This window comes from Octopus sinensis, linkage group LG9 (assembly GCF_006345805.1).
Source record: "Octopus sinensis linkage group LG9, ASM634580v1, whole genome shotgun sequence".
Classification (NCBI taxonomy): Eukaryota; Metazoa; Mollusca; class Cephalopoda; order Octopoda; family Octopodidae; genus Octopus; species Octopus sinensis.
In genome coordinates, this window is record NC_043005.1 from 98,596,902 (window position 1) to 98,622,983 (window position 26,082).

Genomic DNA, 26,082 nt, shown 5'->3' on the forward strand with positions numbered 1-26,082 from the left:
CTGTCAATTCATTGCTTGAGAAACTGAAACTAGTGAGGCACTAAACAATATTTATCATTGGTCATTAGCTCTAACTTCCTGGTAAGGGGTATCCATTTTCAGAGAAACGCATTGCATCATCCATCAGCTGTAATTTCCTAGATCATGAGGGAATTTGAATTCTACACTCGTCGATAATGCTGTGTTCCCGGTAGTAACAGATGTTAACTCTGTCTACAACACATACAACTAGATGTACTGCATTATCTTTGGATAACAGAAATAAATAATATTAAAAAAGTGCTGGTGACGTGTTCGAACCTTCGATGTATAGGCTGAGCTCTTGTCTTATTGGTTATCGCAACTCACAAAAAGCAAGCTAAAGGAAAGAAATAAGAACGAATATATAAATCAGTAACTATAGGAATATCAATGCTACCATCACTAAAACGAAAAACAGATTTGTCTATAGAACATACTGTTTACTTATGTAGGCCAACATGAAAGAAAAAGGCAAACTATTTATTGGTATAGAAAATAAAGCGATTACAATTAGAAAAGAAAACCCTTAAAAAATAACAAAATAAAACCCATCTGATATTAATATGAGAGACAAGTAAATAAACAAGCAGCATGACAGATGAAATCATTATGAAAGTGCGAGTCATGCCAGCTGTATTGATTCTAATATAAAATTTGATTGGTTGGATCGCTGCGAAACGAGCCAATCAAATGAGTTTTCTTACAAGCAAGTTAGGTTCGTAGCTTAAATGGCTTCTCCTTCTTGTCATGAAGTTTAGGTATCGTCTGTTACGGTTTGGATTGCCAAATGCACAATGTATTTCCCCCTGGGGTGGCCGAAATACCTGAAGCTAATACCCGATAAATCTTCATGTCCCCATTTCATTGCCAGCAACTGTAATCGTATGCTTTTTGCTGTGCTGTCAGAAAATACGCTGAGTATCTGGTACTGCCGGGTGAGTAACACTCTCCCCCTCTCTCTTCATCTCTACATTCCTCTCTCCCCCTCTCTCTATTTCTTTATCGCTCTCTCTCTCTTTATTCTTCTCCGTTTGTTTTCACAACTTAACCTTCATTTTCCTAATTGCTTTAATGTGTTGATGTTGACTAGAATGGCCCTGTTGACAATCTCGTCTGCACCCTTCCCTTCTTTTTAGCTGTATTCCTTGAATAAAAATGGTTTCTTCCTTTATTTCGTGACTTAAACCAGTAACGAATCCCGGAATGCTTCCATCCATTCCCTCTTCATATTTCCCTTTATACACATTTTCCCCTGTCTCTGTCCCTGTGTCACACACACAACCGCCTCGTGTGTGTGTTTGGGTGAGACAATCAATTGGATATTGGATATTTCAATCAGGATCACTTTACCATTGAAATAAATTCATCGTATAAAGATCATATTTGACACCGAGACACACGTTACACCAACAGGAACTCGTCCACATTATTTATATATACATAATATTTTATAAATAATATTATATATATATATAATATTATATATATAATATTTTTACATAAAGAATCTTGCAAACCAGATACAAAGACGAAGTGTGTGTATATATATATGTATGTATATTTATACAAGCTCACATAATATAAGACAGCTTGCCACGCCAATATTGATATTAAACAGATATATTTCTTATTCTTTCATTTCTTTTCTGTTTACAATGTGCCGGGCATTTTACGTATGAAAATACGTAAAATATAGATTTTGTTTTTGTCGAAATCCATTGTTTAATTATTTCGGGGTTATGATAAAAAAAAAAAAAAGGTTATTGTTTTGTGAAGTTGTTCCTTTTCTGGAGATGTGGGTGGTTGTCAGACTCTTTGGTCCCCACCGGAAGAGTTGACATTCTTACCAGCGATTCTGTGTGGAAACAGATATTGACGCAGATACGGAGGCATACAAAATACTCACACAGTTTAACACGTGTGATGCAAGTCTGGTATTCAGGTGACAGTTTAGCACCGCATTGTAACCACTTGAAAGAACATCCTACCAGGAACGAAATGCCCAATTCCAACCTCTCTATTTCCCGTCGCCCACTTGCCACCATGGCATGGAAGTAAACACAAATAATAACAAAGCAGCTGGAAGAGTCTTTTTTAGATCATTGTTTGGTCGCCACATATTTGTAAAACGCAGTCTCACACTCACACGTTCGCCCATACGCTCATAACTTACACGTCTACACAGTGTGCCTGAAGTGGTCGGTTTCGTGCTAAAACGAACAACTTGTCCTGGTCTTATCTCTCCCTCCCCATCCACATTACACCCCACATTCCTGGTGGTGTTCTGTAGTTGCTTGACTTGACAATCTGGATCAGCTGCTTTTATTAGAAAGAACAACGACCATGACTACGACCACAATGATAATATGGAAGCGGTAGCAGCATTAACAGGAGCAGTAACAATAATGATGGACATGAAGATAATGATTATTATTAATGAGGATTTAGATTTGATTCTAGAATGTAATACCGGTCATAAGTAAGGTGATAGTGCCTTCTGACAATGAAAAATTCGGGTATAAGATTAGATGGGGATAGTACAAAGGTTGAATACAATAGTCAACGAACAGTGGAGAGGATTTACATCAATTGAAGGAGCGGAATCGACTATAACAATAGATATAATAAATAGCACTAAACAGCTGTGTAGGAAGATACCCCAAATGGAGGTGGGCAGCTGTAGAGGGTAATGTGGAACATCCCTCAGATTTTCTTAATACACAGAATGCAATTGTCTTTTCACGGTTTTTGAGACAGATCTACAGTCACATAGAGTAGACCCATTTAACCATGCTAATTTCACCACTCTTACATGTTTTATGATTTACTGGGGGGGAAGCATCATCTTTCTAAAGTGGTACTTGAAGTTGATGAGGGCTTGGCATGAGAAGGATAACTCTGCTCTTAAAATGTTCAACAGCATCCATTACTCTCTTCTCTTTGTTATAACCATTAGTAAGATGAAAACTACCTGCTCTCTCTTGTTAAAAGAAGGTGGTTGGTTGATTGTCATAGTAAACTTGACTCCATCCTGCATGCCATAATATAACAACACAAATCAGCAATGCACAAATAGTGAACAAGAGTGTGTTGGACAATTTCATCACTCTGCACGTGTCTGTGATAGTTTTGGTTGTTTTCAGGGACATTTGCCTTTCAGCCCATTTCTGAGTGTAACTGGTCACCTTGCTCACAAAAATTCTTCACCTGGAGATCTGATCTGCAGCAAGCCCCAGGCACCTTAACTGGGCCTGTGGTCCAGCAACAGAAAGCACTGTCCCACATGGACTTAGCTTTCCAAGTGTCAAACTACAAGCTCACTGATTTGTCCCAGGTAGTGCATGTTTCTATCACTTTCTGGTACTCTTACAGACTGGTTCCTACCATCTTGATTTCCAGTGTATCCAGCAATATGATGGTGACATCCTCTCCAGATACTGACATAGCTTTTCTGTGACTCAGTTGGAGTGGGGTTTCCCATCAATATCTCCAAAATAATGATGGTAATTTATTTTTAAAACATTATGATGTATTGCATAATTAAGTGCAATGGGCTCAGTTTAATTGACTGTTCCCATCTCAAAAATTTGATCTTGTTCCTTAGAGTTTATATTTTTCGGGTGATGGATTGGCAGAAATGATTGTGTGCTGTAGTCAAGCAGTATTTACTTCTGTCTTTACACTATGTGTTCAAATTCTGCTATGGTTGATTTTGTTCTGTCTCTAAGGTTCTTAAACTAATTACAAGTCATTGATTCAATTGATTGTTACTTTCTTTTTATCCAAATTTGTGGCCTTGTGCCAAAGATAGAAATCATTAATTATATCAGTTATGAAAGTGGTGGAATTGTGCATCAGATTAAACTCTTTAGAATATTTAATTCTTCTTCTCTATGATCCAAGTTCAAAGGCCCATGGGGATACTGTTTGCTTTTCATCTTTCTCTGACAGATGAATTAAACACTGGAGTCATGAGTTTAATTCGTGTGTGGTGTTAACATCTTGTTACTGCTGAGTTGTCAAAACAAATACTAGTACAGGTACAACACAGACTTTCTGGTCACTGATGGTTTGGAACCAAAAACTTAAAATTTCTGCAGCTACCAGACTTGTTTACTGGGCAGCCGTGTTTCACATTTACTTTATACAGGACAGTACTAATTAAACTTGTATCATTAATATTAATGTTCAAGTACCTTTATCTCATTTAATTGAATAAATTTAATATTTGTTTTATCTTAGTGCTAACCATCCCTGATTCAGAAAAATCAGTTATCTAGAAAGGCTTTGGAACCAAAGTTTCTGGAAAATCAGTGTTGTATCTATGTCATATAATTCAGCTACATTCTTCTTCATCTCACTACATGCCTTTCAGTTGACTAAATCCCTCCCCATTACAATTCTGTGGCCTTATTAATTAGAGTACTGGTGTTACAGAAACAGTAGAATGATGGATTAAATATTTTGTCATATATTTCTTTCACTTTTGGGTTCAAATCTAAGTGAGGTTGACATATTCATTCATCTCTCAATAAAATAGAAGCTAGTCTTGTAAATTCAATTGCTATATCCCCATCATATCATATTTGTGGCATTGGATAGATAGTTATATGTAAATGCATAGGTATTCAGAATAATGGAAAGGGAAGACAGAATTATGGTATGAATGTTTCTTAAGAGAAGTCATTTTAAAGAATGAATGAGAATAATGGTAAAATACTTTTACGCTTTATAGAATTAGCTTTTTATTATGTTATTATTCTCAGAGATATTTACTCAGGAAAATTTTTTAATCCAAGTAATTCTTTCTTTCTTTTTTTTTTCACTGTTTAGCATTTTTCTGTATTTTTGCTAAATATGCATTATTTTCATTGCATTAGTCTAGCTGAAACTAAATAGACTTTACAATTCAGATAACAGTTATATTAGCTGAAATTAATTTCTTGAAACTGAACACATATCTAGTACCAAACGTATCTCCTGTTTATTACATCTACAAGAACTGGAGTGATAGTTCTGTCTTCCTTTAAGATTCTGTAGCTTCCTGTGAATGGAGGTTGAAAAAAAAAACAAACAAAAACACCCATGACCCTTTTCTCTGATTTATTTTCCTTCCCTCTCCCATGGAATTTTTTTTTTATATAATGTTACTCTCCTTCCCTAGGGCTATGTATATTCCATTTTTTTTTAATGAGGATTTTATTGTAAATTATCCGACTGTATTTCTCAACTGCATCCTGTATGAGATTTAATGTATATCAATAATTGAGAACCAACTAACTTGTGAAGAATGTTTTTTTATTTTTAACCACTTCAGTACTGTACAGCACATGGGTCCATCTACACCTGCTATGTTCAATGGTTTCTTTGGATATTGTTTTGGGCTTGCTTAAACAAGAAGTGATTGCTAGCCTCTGACTCAATCCTCATCTTTTCTTGAAGGAAAGGAACATTAAGAGTGCTCCCTCAAAACTCTAGTGCAGTGTAACTGATTCTGAGAGAAGAAGAATAATCAACTCTGGTACTTGACAGGTACTCTGTTTATCGACTCTGGAAGGATGAAAGCATAGTTGGCCTTGGTGGGGTTGGAACACAGAATACTAATACTGCTGTAAGGATTGTGCCAAATGACTTTTTTTATAAATGTTGTTATCTTCATCATCATAACATCTACTTTTCCATGCTTGCATGGTTCAGAGTAGATTCATTGAGGCTGGTTTTCTATGGCTGGATACCCTTCCTGTCACCAACCTTTACCTGTTTCCAAGTAAGATAATATTTCTCCAAGGCTAAATATGTTTTCAGGGAATATTGGAAAAGCGGGATACCACTTGTATGATAAAGATGCTCATTTATATTGCATAATTTCCAGACAAGGGAAGACAAACACATACACACACATGCATACTCTCGCACACACACACACACACACACACACACACATGCATATATGGGTACAGGATGTCACCAATGGTACAAAATACCATGAAATATGTAAACAAACGAGTAAAATATGTAAGCAACAAGAAAATAAATGGAAAACAGGACAAGTAAACACAGAGAAAGGACCCCCCCCCCCATCAGTTGTCGGCTGTCTCTCTACTCCTTATTTTGAACATTCAGCAACAATATGAGTCTTCAAAAACAGTTGCTCCGATAAATTCTAAAATAGAATTTAGGATTTGCGGAGGGTCAAAGTTGGGAACAAAAACATGACAGTGGAGACATACAAGGAAACTGAACGAAAACAAACATGGAGGGTTTGGTTTCCTTGTATGTCTCCACTGTCATGTTTTTGTTCCCAACTTTGACCCTCCATAAACCCTAAATTTTATTTTAGAATTTATGAGAACAACTGTCTTTGAAGATTCATATTGTTGTTGAATGCTGGAAATAAGGAGTAGATAGACAGCCAACACCTGATGATGGGTCCTTTCTCTGTGTTTACTTGTCCTGTTTTCCATTTTTTCTTGTTGTTTGTGTATTTAACTCGTTTGTTTACATATTTCATGTTATTTGCATCGTTGGTGACGTCCTGTACCCATATATGCATGTGTATATATATATATATATATATATCGTTACCAGCATCACCGAGCATGATCGTTACCAGCATCATCTTACTGGCACCTGTGCCGGTGGCATGTGTAAAAAGATTCAAGCGAGTTCATTGCCAGTACAGCCTGACTGGCCCCCATGCCAGGGGCACGTAAAAGCACCCACTACACTCTTGAAGTGGTTAGCGTTAGGAAGGGCATCCAGCTGTAGAAACTTTGCCAGATCAAGTTTGGAGCCTGGTGCAGCCATTTGGTTCGCCAGCCCTCAGTCAAATTGTCCAACCCATGCTAGCATGGAAAGCAAGCATTAAACGATGATGATGATGATGATGATATGTATATGATGGGCTTATATCAATTTCCATCCACCAAATTGACTCATAAGGCTTTAGTTGGCCTGGTGTTATAGCAGGACTCTTGCCAAAGATGCCATACTGTGGGACTGCATCTGAACCCATGTGGTTGGAAAGCATACTTCTTCACCACACTGCCATGCCTGTGCCTCATTATACAAAAAAAGGAGTAGGTAGAAATTCCGTGTGGTGTATCCAGTATAAACTGTGATTGATCAAGAAGGGTGGCAGGATAATAAGCAGGTTAACAAGTCAGGTATAGTGTGGAGGCATGGGCTGTTGCATTGCATTGCTGCATTCACCATTTGTTGGTATATTCCTGGGTTCTCTTGGGTGACCAGTCAGACAGAGTCCCAATCAGCTCCTATCTCAGTGAGATACCTCCTTCATCTGCTGTGACCTTGTAGCATGTGGTTGACCAACATGTGCCATCAATCCTGCTGGATCTTTGATAAAAAGAACATCGTAAATAGGTTCTAACTTGGAAAATCAAGCAACAATCTGAGCTGGTCCCTCCTGAATCATACAAGCTGCAGAACACATCCTAGTTTCCGAGTAGAGTTGTTAGTTGAATAGGAAGTCCAGCCAATGATAACCCATAATTCTGCAAAGCATCCTGGCACTAAAGGAGTTCAGGCAGCTTTTAAGGGCCCCAGACAGTGTCCCTGTCACACAACTATACAGCAAGACAGATGTAAAAATCTGAACCTTTGGACAAGGTGTTTGGCACTGCCAATATCTGTGCAGGTTAACAAAGATGATAAATGTCTTATGTCATGGATGCACACGTACAGTAGCAACTAGCATATGTGAAACAGATTCCCTCTGAAATGTTTGCACTGCCAATATCTGTGCAGGTTAACAAAGATGATAAATGTCTTATGTCATGGATGCACACGTACAGTAAGCACTGAGCATCTGTGAAACAGATTCCCTCAAATGTCTGAACAACTCTTTGGAAGTAGTTGATTGCTTTCTGTTACTTAGATGACCAAACTAGCAATTGGGATGGGGTGGGTTTTCTGAAAGGAGCTTTTTCCTCTGCTGGTAACAAGGGTTTCTGTCTTAGATAAGGGCAGATTCTACGATGATATTTATATACATACACAGGTTTCTCTGCATCTTTATTCATTTTAATCTTCCAACTCATTTTCCTTCTACTTCACTCTTTTGCTCTATATATCTCATTCCATATATGAGGTCTGATCAATAAGTATCTGGAATGTTGCCATAATAATGAAGTTAAAGTGTGCAGAGTGAAGCCACCTGGTAAAAATTGACTTGAACTCTGCTGTACATGTGCAGTAAGTTTTAACTTTCTAGCTCACTTCTGCTGTTTATAGCAGTGCTTGGAAGGAAGGTATGTAGCATGTGATCATCGCGTTGACCATAACAGAGAAAGTTGTCATGGCGATACCTGCTCAGAGGCTTTCACAAAGTTGCAGAAAGTGTATGGAGAGGAGTGTATGAGCCACACACAAGTGTATGAGTGGTTCCAAGATAGTCGTTCTGGGATGAATGTTCTGGGAGACCTGCAACCAGCAGAACTGAGAAAAACATTGCAGCTGTGAGGAAAATCATCGAATCACCATCCATGGGATATCAGAGGATGTGCAGATTAGTTACTGTTCAGTTCAGTTGATTATCACTGAAGATTTGGATATGAGATGCATGTCTGCCAAGTTGACCAAAAAGACACTTGGGTTTTAGTTGCACAAGATCTCTTTGATTGTCTCGAGAACGATGAAAACTTTTTAAAAACTTTGCATAGGCCTCTGAGCAGGTATCGCCAAGCTTTCGGCAAAATTTGATACAGATTCTCTGCTCAACTTTCTCTGTCATGGTCAATGTGATGATCACACACTACACACCTTCCTTCCAAGCACTGCTATAAGCAGCGGAAGTGAGCTAGGACATTAAAACTTAGTGTGCATGCACAGCAGAGGTCAAGGTCAATTTATGCCAAGCAATTTTACCCTGCATGCTTTAGCTTCATTACTATGGCGATAGGCTGGATATTTCTTGATCAGACCATGTATACATCTCTTCCATTCAGCTCTCTCTTACCAACCACATGGTTCTGGGTTCAGTCCCACTGCATGGCACCTTGGGCAAGTGTCTTCTACTATAGCCTCGGGCCGCCAAAGCTTTGTGAGTGGATTTGGTAGACGGAAACTGAAAGAAGCCTGTCATATATATGTGTGTGTATATATATTTATATATATATATATGTGTGTGTGTTTGTCCCCTCAACATCGCTTGACAACTGATTCTAGTGTGTTTACGTCCCCGTAACTTAGCGGTTCAGCAATAGTCCTGGGGTCGATTTTCTTGACTAAAGGTGGTGCTCCAGCATAGCCACAGTCAAATGACTGAAACGAGTATAAGAGTATAGTTTTGAAATTTTGATGATGTGATTGTATATTTTTAGTATGTCATTGCCAAGTAGATGTGAGAGGTTAAATCTGGCCAGTTTGAGCAAAAAAACATGTAGAATATTTTGGCTGGATATGGCCGGTTTAAATGCTAAAGGGTTAAAGTCCCTCTTCTGATCTTATTTGTTTGACTAGTTCTGTCAAATGAAGCAAATTGGTATTTATCATTAATCATTATTATAATTCATTGATAATATTTATTAAAGTTTTATATTTGAGTGTTTTATTTGATCATAGCCCAACCATACTAGTAAGGAGGAAGAGTTTCGGTTTTTAACTCAATGTTCAAGTAAAATGAGAACAGGGGTTAATATCGTATACATATATGATTTTGGAAAGGTATTTACTGTTCCTGATAAACCTATTAATGTGTGTGGTATAGTGATTTGAGTGTTGTGTTCACTATTGGTAGGTTGTGGGCTCTGTTCTTAGTTTGGGTCACATATTGTGTTCTTGAGTAAGGCATTTCATTTCTGACTGCCCAAGTCCACTCAGCTAAAATGAACATCAGCAATAGCTGACAAGTGACTGTGTGACAGATTGGTGTCCTGTTCAGGAGTAGCTTTGTATGCTCATTGATGAGTGTTGTTTCACTATTGGTAGGTGTGGGCTCTGTTTTAGTTTGGGTCACATATTGTGTTCTGAGTAAGGCATTTCATTTCTGACTGCCCAAGTCCACTCAGCTAAAATGAACATCAGCAATAGCTGACAAGTGAACTGTGTGACAGATTGGTGTCCTGTTCAGGAGTAGCTTTGTATGCTCAATTGCTGAAGTGAATTGCTTAAGGAAACCAGTATATGTTATGCACCAGTGGGCCGGTTGGTTTGGATCAGACTTGATAAATCTGATAAACAATAACATAAATACAGGAAATACTGTAAATATCATATAATTATATAACACTTAAAAATATATATACTCTATGAAATATCTAACATTAAAGTATGTAAAAATTAAAAAGTTAATATTGTAAGTTGTTAACTTCATTTACATGTGGAAAATGATAGATGAGCTTGATATGGTAGAGGCAGATTGTCAACGTGAGTTAGTGGAGTCCTGATGCTCCTTTGGTCCTCACTTCTGAGATGACTGAGGAGAGCCTAAGTCAATATCACCAGGGGGCTTATCAATTGTGGCAGGTTTGAAAAGAGTTGAGTTTCAGCTTACCTTGCTGTTGCTGTTGAGCGAACGGTCTTCGTCCCAGAGCTCGCAAGATGGGAGAAATCCGAAACGTGGTCCTTTGCTATTCATAAGACCCGCAGAAGAGAAAGCAGGTTAACCCCCGACACTGAGAGCATCGACGGATGGATGAATGCGCATCCAGGCTCAGTGGTTGTGTTGGAAGTTGGGGACAAGAAACAGGAAGAAAGTGTGAGAGAAAGTTGGAGCGAAAGAGTACAACAGGGGTCGCCACCACCCCCTGCCGGAGCCTCGTGGAGCTTTTAGGTGTTTTTGCTCAATAAACACACACATCGCCCGGTCTGGGAATCGAAACTGTGATCCTCCGACCGCGAGTTCGCTGCCCTAATCATTGGGCCATTGCACCTCCACTGCTGATGCTGTCTCTAGATAATGAGTTTTTTTAAGGTTCCAAGATGTTGATAATATTGCTCAACATTAGTTTCTGTTCATGAGTTAGTTTATAAAATGACAAAGGATTTTCATATATCAGAGTTTTTTTCTGTTAGCGTGTAATATCCAAGTTAACATTTTGTATCTCCTAGCCAGGTTCTGACATTTTCTTTGACATCTGTTTTGCCTGTCCTTTGGAATATATGATGAAAATCTTTTGTCTCATATACTACAAAAACGTATTCTACTGCTTCGTCACCCAAAAGTTATTTTCTGGTTGTTGGTTAGAATGGTAGTCTTCAGTGGTTTCTATGATGTTGTTAAATTGAATAATACAGGATTTGGGGTTGTAGTTCTTGGTGTTACCAAGAGTTCTTTGTTCTAATCCTTTTTCTCTAAGATCATCCTTTTCTTTCACCATTAGTACTTTCTACTCCTCATCAGCAGAAGATTTGAGGACATCTTGTTACTGTAGGAATGAAATGTGAGAAAACTTGCTCACTAAAAATGTGAATGTTAAATCACAATTTATTAGGATAACATGCTGGCGGATAGTGCATTATGTCTTTCAAGTCTCACGACCGTGACCATAACTTTATAAAGTTCTAAGTTGTCTCTGTAGGCACAGCACTATGCTGAAAAATGTTCCTCATTTAATTTACAACCTGGTGTGGAGGTTCCGTTTTAAAAGCTTGGTTAATGTACAGCTAGTACAGCTCAATTGCATTTCCATTATACATGGAGTAAATTAGGAGCCTTCTCAACTTATTCATTTTTTTTCTTGACTGGTTGAGCTTCCTTGGTTTGTGTGCTCCCTGCTTCACCTTGGGCAATTTCATTATCCATTTCATTGTGATTTCTAAATTACCATAACTACCTGTCACTAGCTGTGAAACTGTGGATGTTGTTACTCTAGGATTGTTGATGGTTAAACTACTTCATCAGTGTCTTTTCAACATTGATATATTTTGAAGTTCACATATGCTTCCTTGTACTGGCAAATAATGATTTAGAATTTACATCAACATTATATTTCAAATGAAATAGCCATGCATATATCTGCAAGCTGTTTACTTTTCACACCATACTTTTTACAAACTCTTTATCATCAAAGTACAAGCCTGTAACTTCCTTATACATTCCAGTTTTTGGTTCACAGACTGGGCCACACAATTCTTCAGATGATTTCTCTCTCATCAAACTATGATATAAAATACAAACCTGAAAGATGCCTAATCACTGAAATATCCATAGTTATTGCAAGGCAACACAATATATGGTAGATATGGTAGTTATTGTCATGGCGTCCACTATACGATTATGTCAAATCTGCAAGTATATGTATTCCTCAAAAATACCCATTCTTGCTTTATGCTACTTCGAGCTTGCTTCTGAGTGTGAATTATTAAATTTGAAAATAAATTACTGCTAGTTTATATAAAGAAACCACAAGAACAGAATTATTTTTGAGAAATCAGTTTATCAATAAATTTTCAGTGAATTAAACATTCAACTTCTTGCCACAAAAATGCACTGTTTATTATAGGGGAGTGTGAAAGTAAATAAGAAATAATCCTATACAAGTACTATAGATAAAAAGTAGCAGGGAGATCAGTTTCCAATCTTAGGTAGGTGTGCAGCACTCACCTAGCACACTCAGTGTTATTTGCTAATTACTGGTATTGAAAAAGTATGAAAAATGGCTATTATTTTTTTTAGACTTTGCTTTTGTTAACTGCATAATGAAATTTACCTATTTCCTAGTGGACATAAGGTCAGAAAAAAGAAAACATATAAAATGTGTTTATACTTTAGTTATATAAAAGTTTGATCTTTGCTACAGACAGAGAAGAAATTGTGAAGGTACTTAAAGATTGGTGACTGTTTATCAAGACAAGAGCCATGACAAATTGTTTCATAAATCCCTATTTTATGCTCAATATTTGAAGTAACATCCTCCAAGGGTTCACTAACATTTGGTATTGTTTCCCTCCACAAAAAACTTGGTCTGTTATAGTCATTGACATTTTTGACAGTGTGACACCGAGTCCCGTCCTAAAGGCAAAGATTGCAAGAAAATTCAATAAAGTTGCCTTGAAGAACCATCAGGAATGTCCCTATTCTGAAATCTGATAATTCACCAGCCATATTCCTCATACTTCAAGGTATTTAGCAAAGGCTCAACACTCCTGTATTTTTCTCTGACATGCACTAAATGTCCTCAGAGAAAAGACATGCTTCTTTTCCCACTATGGCTTTGAAGCTTCTAAAGAGGTGTGACTTTGGTTACAAGTGATCCTGATTGCCTCAAACTATATTTTGGCAGTAGAGCTCATCTTGATAAATGAAGATCCTTGAATAACTCAGGTGATGTTTCCTCTGACCTGTGGCTTGCAGATTTTCATCTAATCAGTTCCAATATTTGAGCCAAGACATCAAAATTTTGGCATTGGATTTATGAGATCAAGTTTCTGCAGTCATTTTGGTTGGGGGCAGAATGGCTTTGTTCCTTAGTTACATTTCTGGAATTGTCATTTATATTTATAGCACCTTCCTGTTCTGACTTGTTTCTCTCTATTGAAGACAGCTGTGTTCTTTTTAGTAGAATGAGTATTGTGAGCTTAGAGTAATGTAGCCCTGGGATGATGGGTTATGGAAAGTCCAGATATATGGTAGCACATGCGTTCTTGTTAGCCAAACATTTGGGAGAGTCAAGTCATGCAGAAATAGAAATTGCTTGAGTGATCAGTGAATTCTTGCTCAAATCAAGAGACAGCAAACTTCATGGTTCTCTTTTTTTTTCTGCATTATTCTGCAAAAGAGCAAAATAAAATTATTAAGAAGAAATAAATTTATTTTTCCTTTGAGTAATGAGTTGGTGGTTCCTGCAACATTTCATGTTTGATATATCTTTTCTGTAACACTGGAAACCCCCAAAAAATTTCTAAATATTCAAAATATTTTCTTTTGCAATATAAAATTTACACTATTCAAGCAAGCAAAAATTGTCCATTTTACCTTGCAGAGCTTTTTTTTAAATTTTGAAATGTTTGCTGGTAAAATGAGGTGAGGTGTTTGTTTTGTCTTGATCCTGACAGCCTTGAAGTCTCTCCCATTTTAGTGGATGTGGTCAGAGAGTACTTTTGTGTTTATGTTTTGATAAATTGGTCACAGACACAGCACAATGTGTCTGCCTGATACTTGCAGTCTCTTGACGCCATTGCTGGTACATGCAGATAAGCTTATTCATTTAGGCATTGGGACCTAAACTAAACTGGTGAGTCCTATTGGTGGTCACTGTATTTATATTACTATTTATTATTGGAAAGTTGAAAAATCTAGAAATTCTAGAAAGTTGCCGAAAATTCTCTGTCAGCTACTCAGTACTGAATCTATCTGAAATGTTTTCAAAATGTCATTTCTGAGGTCACAAGTTACAAAAGAAAAGTTTGAAGAGAATAATAACCAATTTATTCATATGCAATAAGAGAATAACGCTTAGTACTCAGGAACAAAGTAAATGTTTTGTTGCTTGGTATAATCAAAGATAGTGGCAAAAGTCAGCACTAACAGCTACTCTATTAGCTCAGATTTCATCCAACTGATAACTGGTTAAACTGTGTAGGGTTTAATGGGGGTGTTCTCACATGTGGTTATGCTCACTAACTCACTAAGTGTGTGTATGTATCTGGTAATGCAGTATAAAAATTATATACATAGTCCACTAGTTTTTTTACTGTGAATAAGCCAGCTGATTCGAAGCAGAACTGTGGCACAGTGCTAAATATTTGGGTTGTGGGAAATCCATAAGTACTTTATACTGGTTCATGTGCACTTTATCTTGAGGTGTTTGTTGTAGTGTCATGTAAATTGATCATTTGTGTCTGGATTACTGTGTTGGTGAATGTTGTTTGTTAATTTAGGTACATTATGTATAGCATATTGTCTTTGAATGTTTATAAATTTTGGTAGTCATAGCTGTAAGAAAGAGTAAAGTGGATGTGATCAAAGCATGATTACTCTGAATGTTTAGGATTAATAACTCAGCACAATAACTGTCAGTGTTGCAATTATTTCACTGTGTGTGTTAGCAGTAACATTGCTACCAGCTGGATGAATGGTCGGGTGGAAGGAACTAAGAAGGAGGGCTAGAAAGAGGGGAATGGATTTTTTTTTACTTAAATGAGTATTGCAGACAGCCATTGAGAACTAACATTCCCAGTGTCATGAGGCCATTTCTATGAGACCTATTCTTAAAACATACATTTCTCTTCTGCAACAAAGTTAACATTTTTTACCTTATACATAATTACACTAACTGTATTTAGATGACAATAATGTCTTGGTCTATTAATACATCTCTGTATGGGTAAATGGTCATCTGGTTGTAGGTGCAGTTGTAACTGTGGACTTTAATGTATATATAATCTGTGGCTGTATATACTTTTGCTGATGGATATCAAATCTCTGTTGTTGTATAATGCACACAGTGTTACAAAGTCAATGCTAACTATTCACTCTCTGCCTCTCTCTCTCTCTCTCTCTGAGACAGACAGTCAGACAAACATACATAGTTGATGATTGAGATATTGGCTATATATTCACAAACTCATTTGATACTGTTTTTGAATAGCACTTAATATCATAATGTATATAATAATATCTATTTCCACTCTACTGCACTGTAGCATAGAAATGTACTTGTCATTTGTTGCTGCTTAGCTTCAGATCAATCCTGAACGAACAGGTCTGATCAAAGGCATTCCAAGCATAACCATATCCTGATATTATCTGACAGTAAGATATAATTTGAGGGCTATTGTTATTTCTAGTAGGTTGAGTGACTATGTAGAGGCCCCGTCCCCTTGCTTTGTATACATACTTATTACTAGTTATACGAACTGTATGTTTACTGATGATGTGGGATGGTGTTTACTATATGATTACTATATGATGTTTATGATGGTATAACACATGCATGTACACACACAGAGACCAATTTAGTCAAGAGAGGTGCATAATGCATAATCTATGACTGTTACAGGCCCTTCTGGAGTGTTGAGGTCAGATTAGTTGCTGTCTAGATTGAATGTTTGAAATTTGGAGCCTGAAGACACCTTTAGGGAAAGAAATATTTAGTGTGAGTTTGGGGGATTAAACCAAGTAGAATAACTAGCAGAAGGCTCATTTGATGCAAGTGTCATGCAGCTAGCCAATTCAGAGGAGCACGTGTCATTGTAATTGAAGGAAAAGAAGCAGAGAAAAGTCTGAACTAAAGGTTGTAGTATGTTAGTGATTGGATCTCTGATAGTCAGCTAAAATTGTTTCCTTTTAGATGTGATCTACGAAGGGGTGCTGAAAAGTTCCTCGCTTTGGGTAAAAGAAAATACAGGAGGATCAGTTAATTATGATTTTATTCAACATGTTCCCCTCCTCTCAGATTCACACACTTATTGTAGTCCTTAAGTTTTTCTAAGCTCTATAAATGTACTTGGACAGTAGGGCCTCCAACTAGGCCTTTTGCGATACCCTTAAAGTCAAGAACTTTTCAGCACCCCCTCATAGATGTCTTAGCAAGTATACATAATTTATTCATCCTTTCAAAATGCATGAAAAATACTTCACTAACTCAGCACATTTGGGAGTCTGAAGAACATACCAATAAGTTAGCCTCTTGTTAGAGTATTTTAACTCAATTTATTGAAAAGGTGTATGTAATGCCTGGTTGATAAGTATTATAACATTCTTATGCAATCTTTTGTTATTGATGCTCAACAAAAGGCAAATGGTGGTGTTTAGTTAGTGCTGAGGATCAGCAGCCCATTGCAGTAATAGAAAAGAGAGAGGAGACGTATCTGTGGGCCTGAGGTAGGAGGAGTGTGTTGGTGAGTGACTTCATGTCAGTCAGTTACTGCCAAACCATTGCTGGTAACAACATCTAATCATATCATAATATTCAGTAATCTTCCACACTTGACCAATAATGTTGTTGCATTTTCTGTGCTAGTTGAGAACCTGATTTTCTTAATACGTTTGAAGTATGTGTAAGGAAAATGTATTCCAGAATGGACTGGCTTGGTGCAGCTTTAGGTCTGAATGCGTGTGTATGTGTGTGCACACACATGTGAGCATGCACAGGAGTGATGATTTTTATTATAAGCTATGTGTACTTACTATTAATGATTGTAAATCATATTTTCACATTGTTGTTGTTTGTGTGTGTCCCTTCCATATACATGCATACTAATTGCAACAATCATGTACATCATGTGTGTGTGTATATATATATATATATATATATATATATATAATATATGTATGTATATCTTTTACGTGCCGGTGGCACGTAAAAAGCACCCACTACACTCTTGGAGTGGTTGGCGTTAGGAAGAGCATCCAGCTGTAGAAACTCTGCCAGATCAAGATTGGAGCCTGGTGCAGCTATCTGGTTTGCCAGCCCTCAGTCAAAAATCGTCCAACCCATGCTAGCATGGAAAGCAGACATTAAACGATGATGATGATGATATATGTATGTAACTATGTGTACATGTATGCTTATGTATAGCTGTCTATATGTTTATGTGAAGGCATATGACTCAGTGGTTAGAGTGCTGGGCTTCCAGTTGTGAGATTGTGAGTTCGATGTCCTGGACCAGGCTGTGTGTTGTGTTCTTGAGCAAGACACTTTATTTCATGTTGCTTCAGTTCACTCAGCTGTAGAAATGAGTTGCAACACCACTGGTGCCAAGCTGTATTGGCCTTTGCCTGTCCCTTGGATAGCATCAATGGCATGGAGTGGGGGGACTTGTATGCATGGGCAACTGCTGGTCTTCCACAAACAACCTTGCCTGGACTTGTGCCTCTGAGGGGAATTTTCTAGGTGTAATCCCATTGTCATTCATGGCCAAACGGGGTCTTTATCCTTTATATATGTTTATGTATAGATGTATGTATACTCATAACTCCTTATGCATTCAGGTATAAATTGTGTACACATCTGATAATGGTACATAAACATACTGACACTGATAAATTACATGTTGCTCATGCAACTGAAATAGTCTTCCTTTCAACTTCTCAATTAATTCATTCTCTATTGTGAGACACACAAATCAATCTTGAATATTTGTAGTAAGTATTATGGTATTTTTCTAAATTATGTCTCTGTACTTGACATTTGTTAACAGTATTTATCCTGACATCCACATACAGTGATGATGATGACGATGGTTATAAGCATTCTCTATTGATTGTAATGATCATAAACCACAGACTCACTCACAGTGATGGCTATGTGCATACATTATTGATCACAATCATCACACACTCACACAGTGATTGTAAAGTTTGCATATTGATAATATCATAGACACATGGCTAACCACTTAACAGTGGTGGTGATCATTCACATTAATTATAAAATCTCTCTCTCTCTCTCTCTCTCTCACAACACACACACACACACACACACACACACACACACACACACACACACACACACACACACACACACACTGTTAGTGAAATTTCATTACTATAAGAACTTGGGATGGAAATGGGAGATTATGACATTCATATCTTTCCTTTAAAGAACCTTCATACAGTAATCCTTTCCTGCTACTGAAACCAGTTATAGATGGCTATCACTGCACCATAACATAATTGTTTTTGTAGTTGGACTCACCGTAGAGAAAAGATTTGATAATTTACACCACCTATTTATATTAGTTGTGAAGTGAAAGATGTTTGGTTTCTTTCATGTTAGTCAGAAGGAGTGGGATGAGTTGTGGCTATGTCGTTTGAGGGCCTTCTCAATCTGCTGAGATTGACAGTATATCCAGTTAGATGTTCTGTAGTTCAACATCTGCAAGAAAAATGCTGGGTTGTAGAGGGTTGCTATCTTGGTGAAGAAGGAATGAATAAAGTTTAGTGTGCAATCAGAGAAGTAACATTGAGCTAGCTTGTTCAGACAAGCAGAGGCTGTAGTACTAACAGCAGAAGAAAACGAAGAAACCATGTCTTTGAACCAGCGGTTGTAGCATTGTGGTCAGTATTTGTCCATTGGTTGAATGAACTACATTTAGAAGTAGAATATTTGTGCATGCAACAGCAGTAAAATACCAGGTACATGAGCAGTAGTCTTCTATGAATCTTATACAGTTGGCAACTAATGAAGAGTGAACTTGTTTCTGGGCCTAAAGAGAAAGTCTAGTGTTTGGGATACATTTTATCAATATTAGATATAAGGTGCCATGAGAAATGATTACATCGAGAGGTATATCTTGTGTTTTGTTTGTTCTTGTGCAGAGGAATGGTAAAAGACTGTTTCGATGGAATGTGTAGTTATTCTCTTGGTTCTGTTGAAACACGGTTATTATGTTCTCACTTAAGAAGGTTTCCAAAGTGTCTTTTTACAAAATTACTAGAAGTTTGGTATGTTGATGTGGGTGGATGATGCCTCTATGCAGAAGGTGTTTGAAAAGTGAAAAATGGTTTCGTATGCATTGGAATGTGTACTGCTAGACATGATAACAACTAGGTCACTGATATTTAGAAAGATTTTGGGGAACTTAACTGAACTTTGATCTACTCCATAGCCAATAGTGTGGATTGGAGAGAACCCTGTCAGCTCATGCTGCAATGGTGCTGTCTGATTAGCAACTCCTGATGACAGGATGAAGCCAATAAGTGGAGAAAGAGTTTCCAGTAAATCTGGCTCTGTGAAAGATGTACGGGTAGAGAGAGCAAGAGAAAGATTCACAATTATGAAGGGTGATTGTTTACAACTGCTTCTACCATCCTTGAGACTGTATTTTTCTTAGAATTGGAAATTAATGCATTTCTATAGATTAAGAAAAATTCCTGCAGAGAGAGAAAGACAGGAAAGTTTTGTGAAGATAGAAACCAACTCTCGAACACCTAGTGTAGTGGATGCAACACTGTTAGGATGGGTTTCTTTGTTAGGTAGGAGTGATCAGAGGTGATGTATTGGAAAGGGGCTTCAAAGTTTTGTTGAGTGTGGAGTTAGAGTGAGCAATATATATATAGATTTTGCAATGGGGCTGTTACTTGTAGGAACATTTGGGTGAGTAGTAGTGGAGGAAGATTCTCCCAAGCTTGTGGGAAAATTTTTATGAAACACTCAGATAACTTTGCTGAAAATTGGGAGAGAGCTTGCTAGCTGTGTGATGTAGAAAAGTATCCTCTGGCATGGCTGTGCCCAGAATTGAAGAACTACAAGCTAACTTAACAAGGTTGGATATCTCAGAATTTAGGTTAAAGTGTTTGTACATTTCTCATAGCATTTCTTAGGTTTCAGCACAGTTTTTTCTTATTGGGAATCAAATGACTAGAAAGACAGGAAAGTTTTTTGTGAAGATAGAAACCAACTCTCGAACACCTAGTGTAGTGGATGCAACACTGTTAGGATGGGTTTCTTTGTTAGGTAGGAGTGATCAGAGGTGATGTATTGGAAAGGGGCTTCAAAGTTTTGTTGAGTGTGGAGTTAGAGGTGAGCAATATATATATAGATTTGCAATGGGGCTGTTACTTGTAGGAACATTTGGGTGAGTAGTAGTGGAGGAAGATTCTCCCAAGCTTGTGGGAAAATTTTTATGAAACACTCAGATAACTTTGCTGAAAATTGGGAGAGAGCTTGCTAGCTGTGTGATGTAGAAAAGTATCCTCTGGCATGGCTGTGCCCAGAATTGAAGAACTACAAGCTAACTTAACAAGGTTGATATCTCAGAATTTAGGTTAAAGTGTTTGTACATTTCTCATAGCATTTCTTAGGTTTCAGCACAGTTTTTTCTTATTGGGAATCAAATGACAATATTTGTAGCAATAATTTCTTTATATATTAAAATAACAAATATAAATACAGTTTGGTTGGTTCTCCAGCCATGCTGTACATCATACAGAAAGAAGGATCTGTTCTTGGCCCCCTTTTATTTGTTGCATATGTTAATGACATAGATGCCAACTTAAAGAATGCCACAGTGCTGAAATATGCAGATGACATCAAGCTGTACCTCGAAATAAAGAGGTCAGATCCTGTACACTATAGATCTCTATTGCAAGCAGACCTGGACACAATGCAGCAGTGGATCATGGACTGGCAACTCAAGCTGGCTGTGGACAAATGTACCACCATGCATTTTGGGAGGAAAAACCCAGTGTCTACTTACTCCCTCCACAACACTATTCTCAAAAAGTCTTCGTGTGAACGTAACCTGGGTGTTATTGTTGACAGTGATTTGCGTTGGACAAAACACATCACTAAAATTGCCAAGAAGGCTGAAGGTGTCTTGGCATCACTCACCAAGTCCTTTGTGAGCCGCTCTCCAGCTATCTATCTGCGGCTTTATATAGCTATGGTAAGACCTCACCTGGAATTTGCATCACTGGTCTGGAACCCCTATCTTGCCCAGGATATCAATCGTCTGGAAGCCGTTCAGCGATGTGCAACCAAAAGAATACCCTCCATCAGGCATTTGCCATATTCTGAATGCCTTACTTCCCTGGGCATGGACACATTGAAACTCTGACGTCTGGCAGCTGACTTGGCAGACACCCATAAAATTATTAACCATCTTACAAACAATAACTCTGAGCACCTTTTCAAACTCCACCCATCTAACACCCGTGGACATATTTACAAAGTCAGAAAACAGCACAGCTCCCATGACTTCAGGAAACATTTTTTCATGCTGAGAGTTGCTGAAGCATGGAACAAACTGCTGGCATCAGTTGTTAGTTGTTGGAGCACTGTATCCTTCAAAACTTCCATGCTTCCTGAGATTCGCCAACACTACACCTGATTTTCTCCCCTCCATACACACGCAAGCATCTATCTGACTCATACACTGTTCACTTCCCAGACATTTGCACATTACTGCATATACTTTATACGCACTTTTGACAAGTTGTGGCGCACCTGAGCACTGTATGCAATAATTTCATATTATTATTATTATTATTATTTCATTATTATTATCAGTCCCGGGGTCGAGATGCTCGATTAAAGGTGGTTCTCCAGCATGGCTGCAGTCAAATGACTGAAACAAGTAAAAGAGAAAGAGATTATAAGGAGGGAGAGAAAAAAGTAGCTTGCTTACCAACCCACATGGATCTGAGTTCAGTCCCACTGCATGGCACTTTGGGTAAGTGTCTGCTACTATAGCCTCGTGTCGACCAAAGCCTTGTGAGTGGATTTGGTAGCCAGAAACTGAAAGAAGCCCGTCATATATATGTGTATATATATATATATATATATATATATATATATATGTATGTGTGTGTATATGTTTATGTCTGTACTTGTCCCACCAACATTGCTTGACAACTGATGGTGGTGTGTTTATGTCCCCGTAACTTGCTCGGCAAAAGAGATCGATAGAATAAGTACTAGGCTTACAAAGAATAAGTCCTGGGGTCGATTTGCTCGACTAAAGGCGGTGCTCCAGCATGGCTGCAGTCAAATGACTGAAACAAGTAAAATGGTAAAAGAGAGAAAGAGTATAAGAGGTGGAAGGATGAGTGCACATACTAGGCTTAATGGCAGGCAATGAGTAAAAGAATGCTACACAGACTAACACATGCACATACACAATGGAAAAGAATCATAAAGACAGAAGAGGAGGAGTAAATGATGATGAAATCATGAAAGGAGTATTACAAATGAGAAATTTGTTTTATTTTAAGTTAAGAAATACTTACATTTGAAAATTAGTATTCATTTCATAATTTTGTTTGAGCACCAAAAAATTTGATAACAGTTAAATTACAATTATTGTATCTATACCACGTTCCCTGATATAACTCATGGTGGCAAAACTATATTTCCCAAGTTGCCTGTCATAAAACAGATAACACTCTAGTATAATTATAAAGCCCAAGAGATTTAGAGGAGAGAAAATAGCTATTTATGGAGTTCATACTTTTTTTTCATAGGCACCAGTTATATTGTGAAAGTCATTTTATCTATTTAATAAGACAGAGAAAACTGTTAGCTTCATTTCCTGTTAATTTCTTCATGATACTGTCTTATGAAGTACCAATGTTTTGTCAAGCTTCTGTAACATGGTTACAGAACTCCAAAATCATCATCATCATCGTTTAGCGTCCGTTTTCCATGCTAGCATGGGTTGGACAACTATAATAAAATTGTCTTTTCATCTTGATTTGATGTCAGCTGTTGGATATACTTATTTCTTAAACTTAATCATGTTTATTTGAAAATCTTTTTAATTACACCCATTTTCCAATGTTTACATTGGGTGGGTAAGATTTTCGTTATGACACCATTGTTTTTACTAGTGGTTACTTTTCCTTCCTATAACCAGTTAACTGTGGAGATGAGCTAGTGAGGGGATCTCTACTTGGTTACTCAACTTGGTAGAAATAACAGCCAAATTTTCATTGAATCACATACTACCACAGTAGTTCCCTGGGGATCCACAAATATCTTAAGCTGACAGACCTTTCAATATCCTGGGGTCCGTGGGAAAATTCATTTGAAATAAAGGTGTCCTTGGTAGTGAAAAGGTTGGGAGCCACTATACTACCATCTAAAATATGATAGGATAAATTGAGCAATGTAGCTGCTGACATATTAGAAAAGGTAAAAAAGGGCAAAAAATGGAAGATAATTATGGGAACAATTTTGATAAGATGTTTGTTGAAGCAGAATTGATTTTGCACTAAATAACAATAACTATGAATTAGGTGAACTTTTGTTTTGTAGTCAGACAAACTAAGGCTTTATTTATAAGCACAATACCATGTCAGTAGTAGGACCTGAATTTATAACCTTGTTTCACATAATTTCTAAGATTGACACAAGGTTGATATTTTTGTTGAGGAGAGGCATTGGGGTTTGAATTGATCCTGTTACATGGTTGGTTCCTATTTTATTGATTCTGGTGGGAGGAACGGTAAAGTTGACCTCAGCAGAATTTGAAATTAGAATGTAGATGTAACAAAATACCCTTGGTTATTCAGTCTTTCTCCCTCCCTTTATTTCTTTCCCTTTCTTTATCATTTTCCTTCATCTTTAAACTATTAACATATTTTCCCATATTGTTTACCTATTTCTCTACAACTGTGTGTTGTATATTCTTCGTGTGCAAATGAATAACTTAATAGAGGGAGGCAGGGTAAGAAGAAAAAAAGAAAGAAAACGTGTCAGAGCAGGAAGAAAGAAAGAAAGAATAAGGAAAGAGAAATATGGGGGATAGAAAGGTATATAGTGTGAGAGAGAGAGAGAGAGAGAGAGATAGACTAGTGAATGGGAAAGAGAAACAAAAGATGATATTGAGATATAAAGCTCCTCCCCACCAACTCTTTAGCAAAAGCAAAATGTAGAAAAAATATAAAAAAGAAAATTGAAAACAGGTTTCCATTAATTCTAAAAATATATGTAGGATCAGACTCAATCCACTTCTGTTTTAGTAAGTTGCTTCTGTGTCTTTGCTTTTTCCAACTTCCAGAATTTTAACAGGTCATTCTGTGAATCAGAACACAGTCGCAAAATGTGTGTATGTCTGTGTGTGTGCATGTATTTCATTGATGATGTCACTTGAAAATTTTGTTGCATAAAGATTTTTTTTTTTGCCAAGTAAAATGTTGGGATTTGTTTAAGAGTTTTAACAATTTTTTTAATGTGAAAGGGCCTGACATTGCTCTGGTGAGGGATTTGTAATATGGTAGCATCTGTGGTACCTTCTGTGCTAAGTTGCTATAACAAGATGTGGGGTAACTAATTGACTGTCAGGCTGTAAGTCTTTGAAAATTGCTCATGTAAATCATTCTCCAGACAAGTGGTTCTCAACTGGGGTCCATATGGCCCCTGAGGGTCCATATAACATTTTTGGGGGTCCACACAACAAAATAGTAAATTGGAAATCCACAATATTTTAAGGGCTCCTAAAAAAGTTTACTTTAGATGTATTTGTTGGTATAACATTTTACATAGTTCAACCTACACAAGTTAATGTGTGAATGATAAAATAGGAATTTTGAAAGACAACAATTGCAGCGTGGAAGGTGTTTATAAGCCATTTAAGAAACACACAAAATTCACTTCAACACTTAAATTTAATTTGTCAAAATATTTTCATTGCTTTGAGACTGTGACCTGTTTACTGACAAATTCCGTGCAGCATCGAATTTTGTCAGTGAACGGGTCGCAGTCTCAAAGCGACGAAAATATTTTGACAAATTAAATATTGTGTTTCTTAAATGGCTTATAAATATCTTCTACGCTGCAATTGTTTTCGTTCCAGCACACAATCTCAGATCAGGTCACTTGCTATGCAGGTACATCTCTGTAATTTTGAAAGAAGTATCTATAAAACTAGTTTTTAAACATTGAATAGCTATGGAGGGTCCACAAGAATAAAATAGTAATCCAAGGGGTCCATAGATAAAAAATGGTTGAGAACCCCTGCTCTAGACTGTACAAGAATTTTGTTTAAGAGTCTTGTAACATTATATTGCTGTGTCATTTTTTTTAGTTAAACAAATTATGCCCATATTGTATTTTCTGACTCACAAGTCAAACTTTTTAAACTAAAATTTATAGCCCAAAACAGTAGGTCAGCTTATACACCAAAATGACTTGGGAAGACCAAAAATTCCATGTAAAATTTTTGGAAAGATGGTAATGATTTTTGAATGTCCATACTACATGTTTATAGTCTATACTACATCAAACTTGTTTGCTGGAAAATACAGTACTTGTTCTATCAAAAGAAGTCATTGAAAGCTGGTGAAGAAGGAACATTAAAAACTGTAGAGCTGGTAGATGTCTTGCAGTAGATACCGTAAATCCTTGAGTATAATACGCAGGGGATTTTTAGGGAGCTGCACTTCTGAAAAACCTAAACCTTGTGTATAATACGCACCCCTTCTCTAACTTGAGTCGTGCGTAATTAAGCCAGCAGCACCTAGTTGAACAAACACTTCCGTGCATGCGTAATACAATAATGGTGATGTTCTTAACTGTTATATGGGAATGTAAATATGTTTGCAAATTGTTTTTGTTACATGTTATTCTGTGTTCTGGATACTTTTATTTTAATAAATGTTGCTTACTGCAAGTTATGGATGATTCTTTTATGACTTCATTGCTTTCAGGCATA

At 37.1% G+C, this 26,082-nt stretch overlaps 1 protein-coding gene across 2 annotated transcripts in view; it reads left to right on the forward strand.

Moving 5' to 3' along the window:
• The first annotated feature begins 713 nt into the window (after window positions 1-713).
• LOC115215369 (guanine nucleotide exchange factor subunit RIC1) overlaps window positions 714-26,082 on the forward strand; it is a 341,602-nt gene continuing 316,233 nt past the window's right edge. For both annotated transcript variants that reach the window (XM_029784517.2, XM_029784518.2), the window contains exon 1: window positions 714-956. In XM_029784517.2, coding sequence (XP_029640377.1) covers window positions 816-956 — 141 coding nt within the window. In that variant the 5' untranslated portion in view covers window positions 714-815. The remainder of the gene's footprint in view (window positions 957-26,082) is intronic.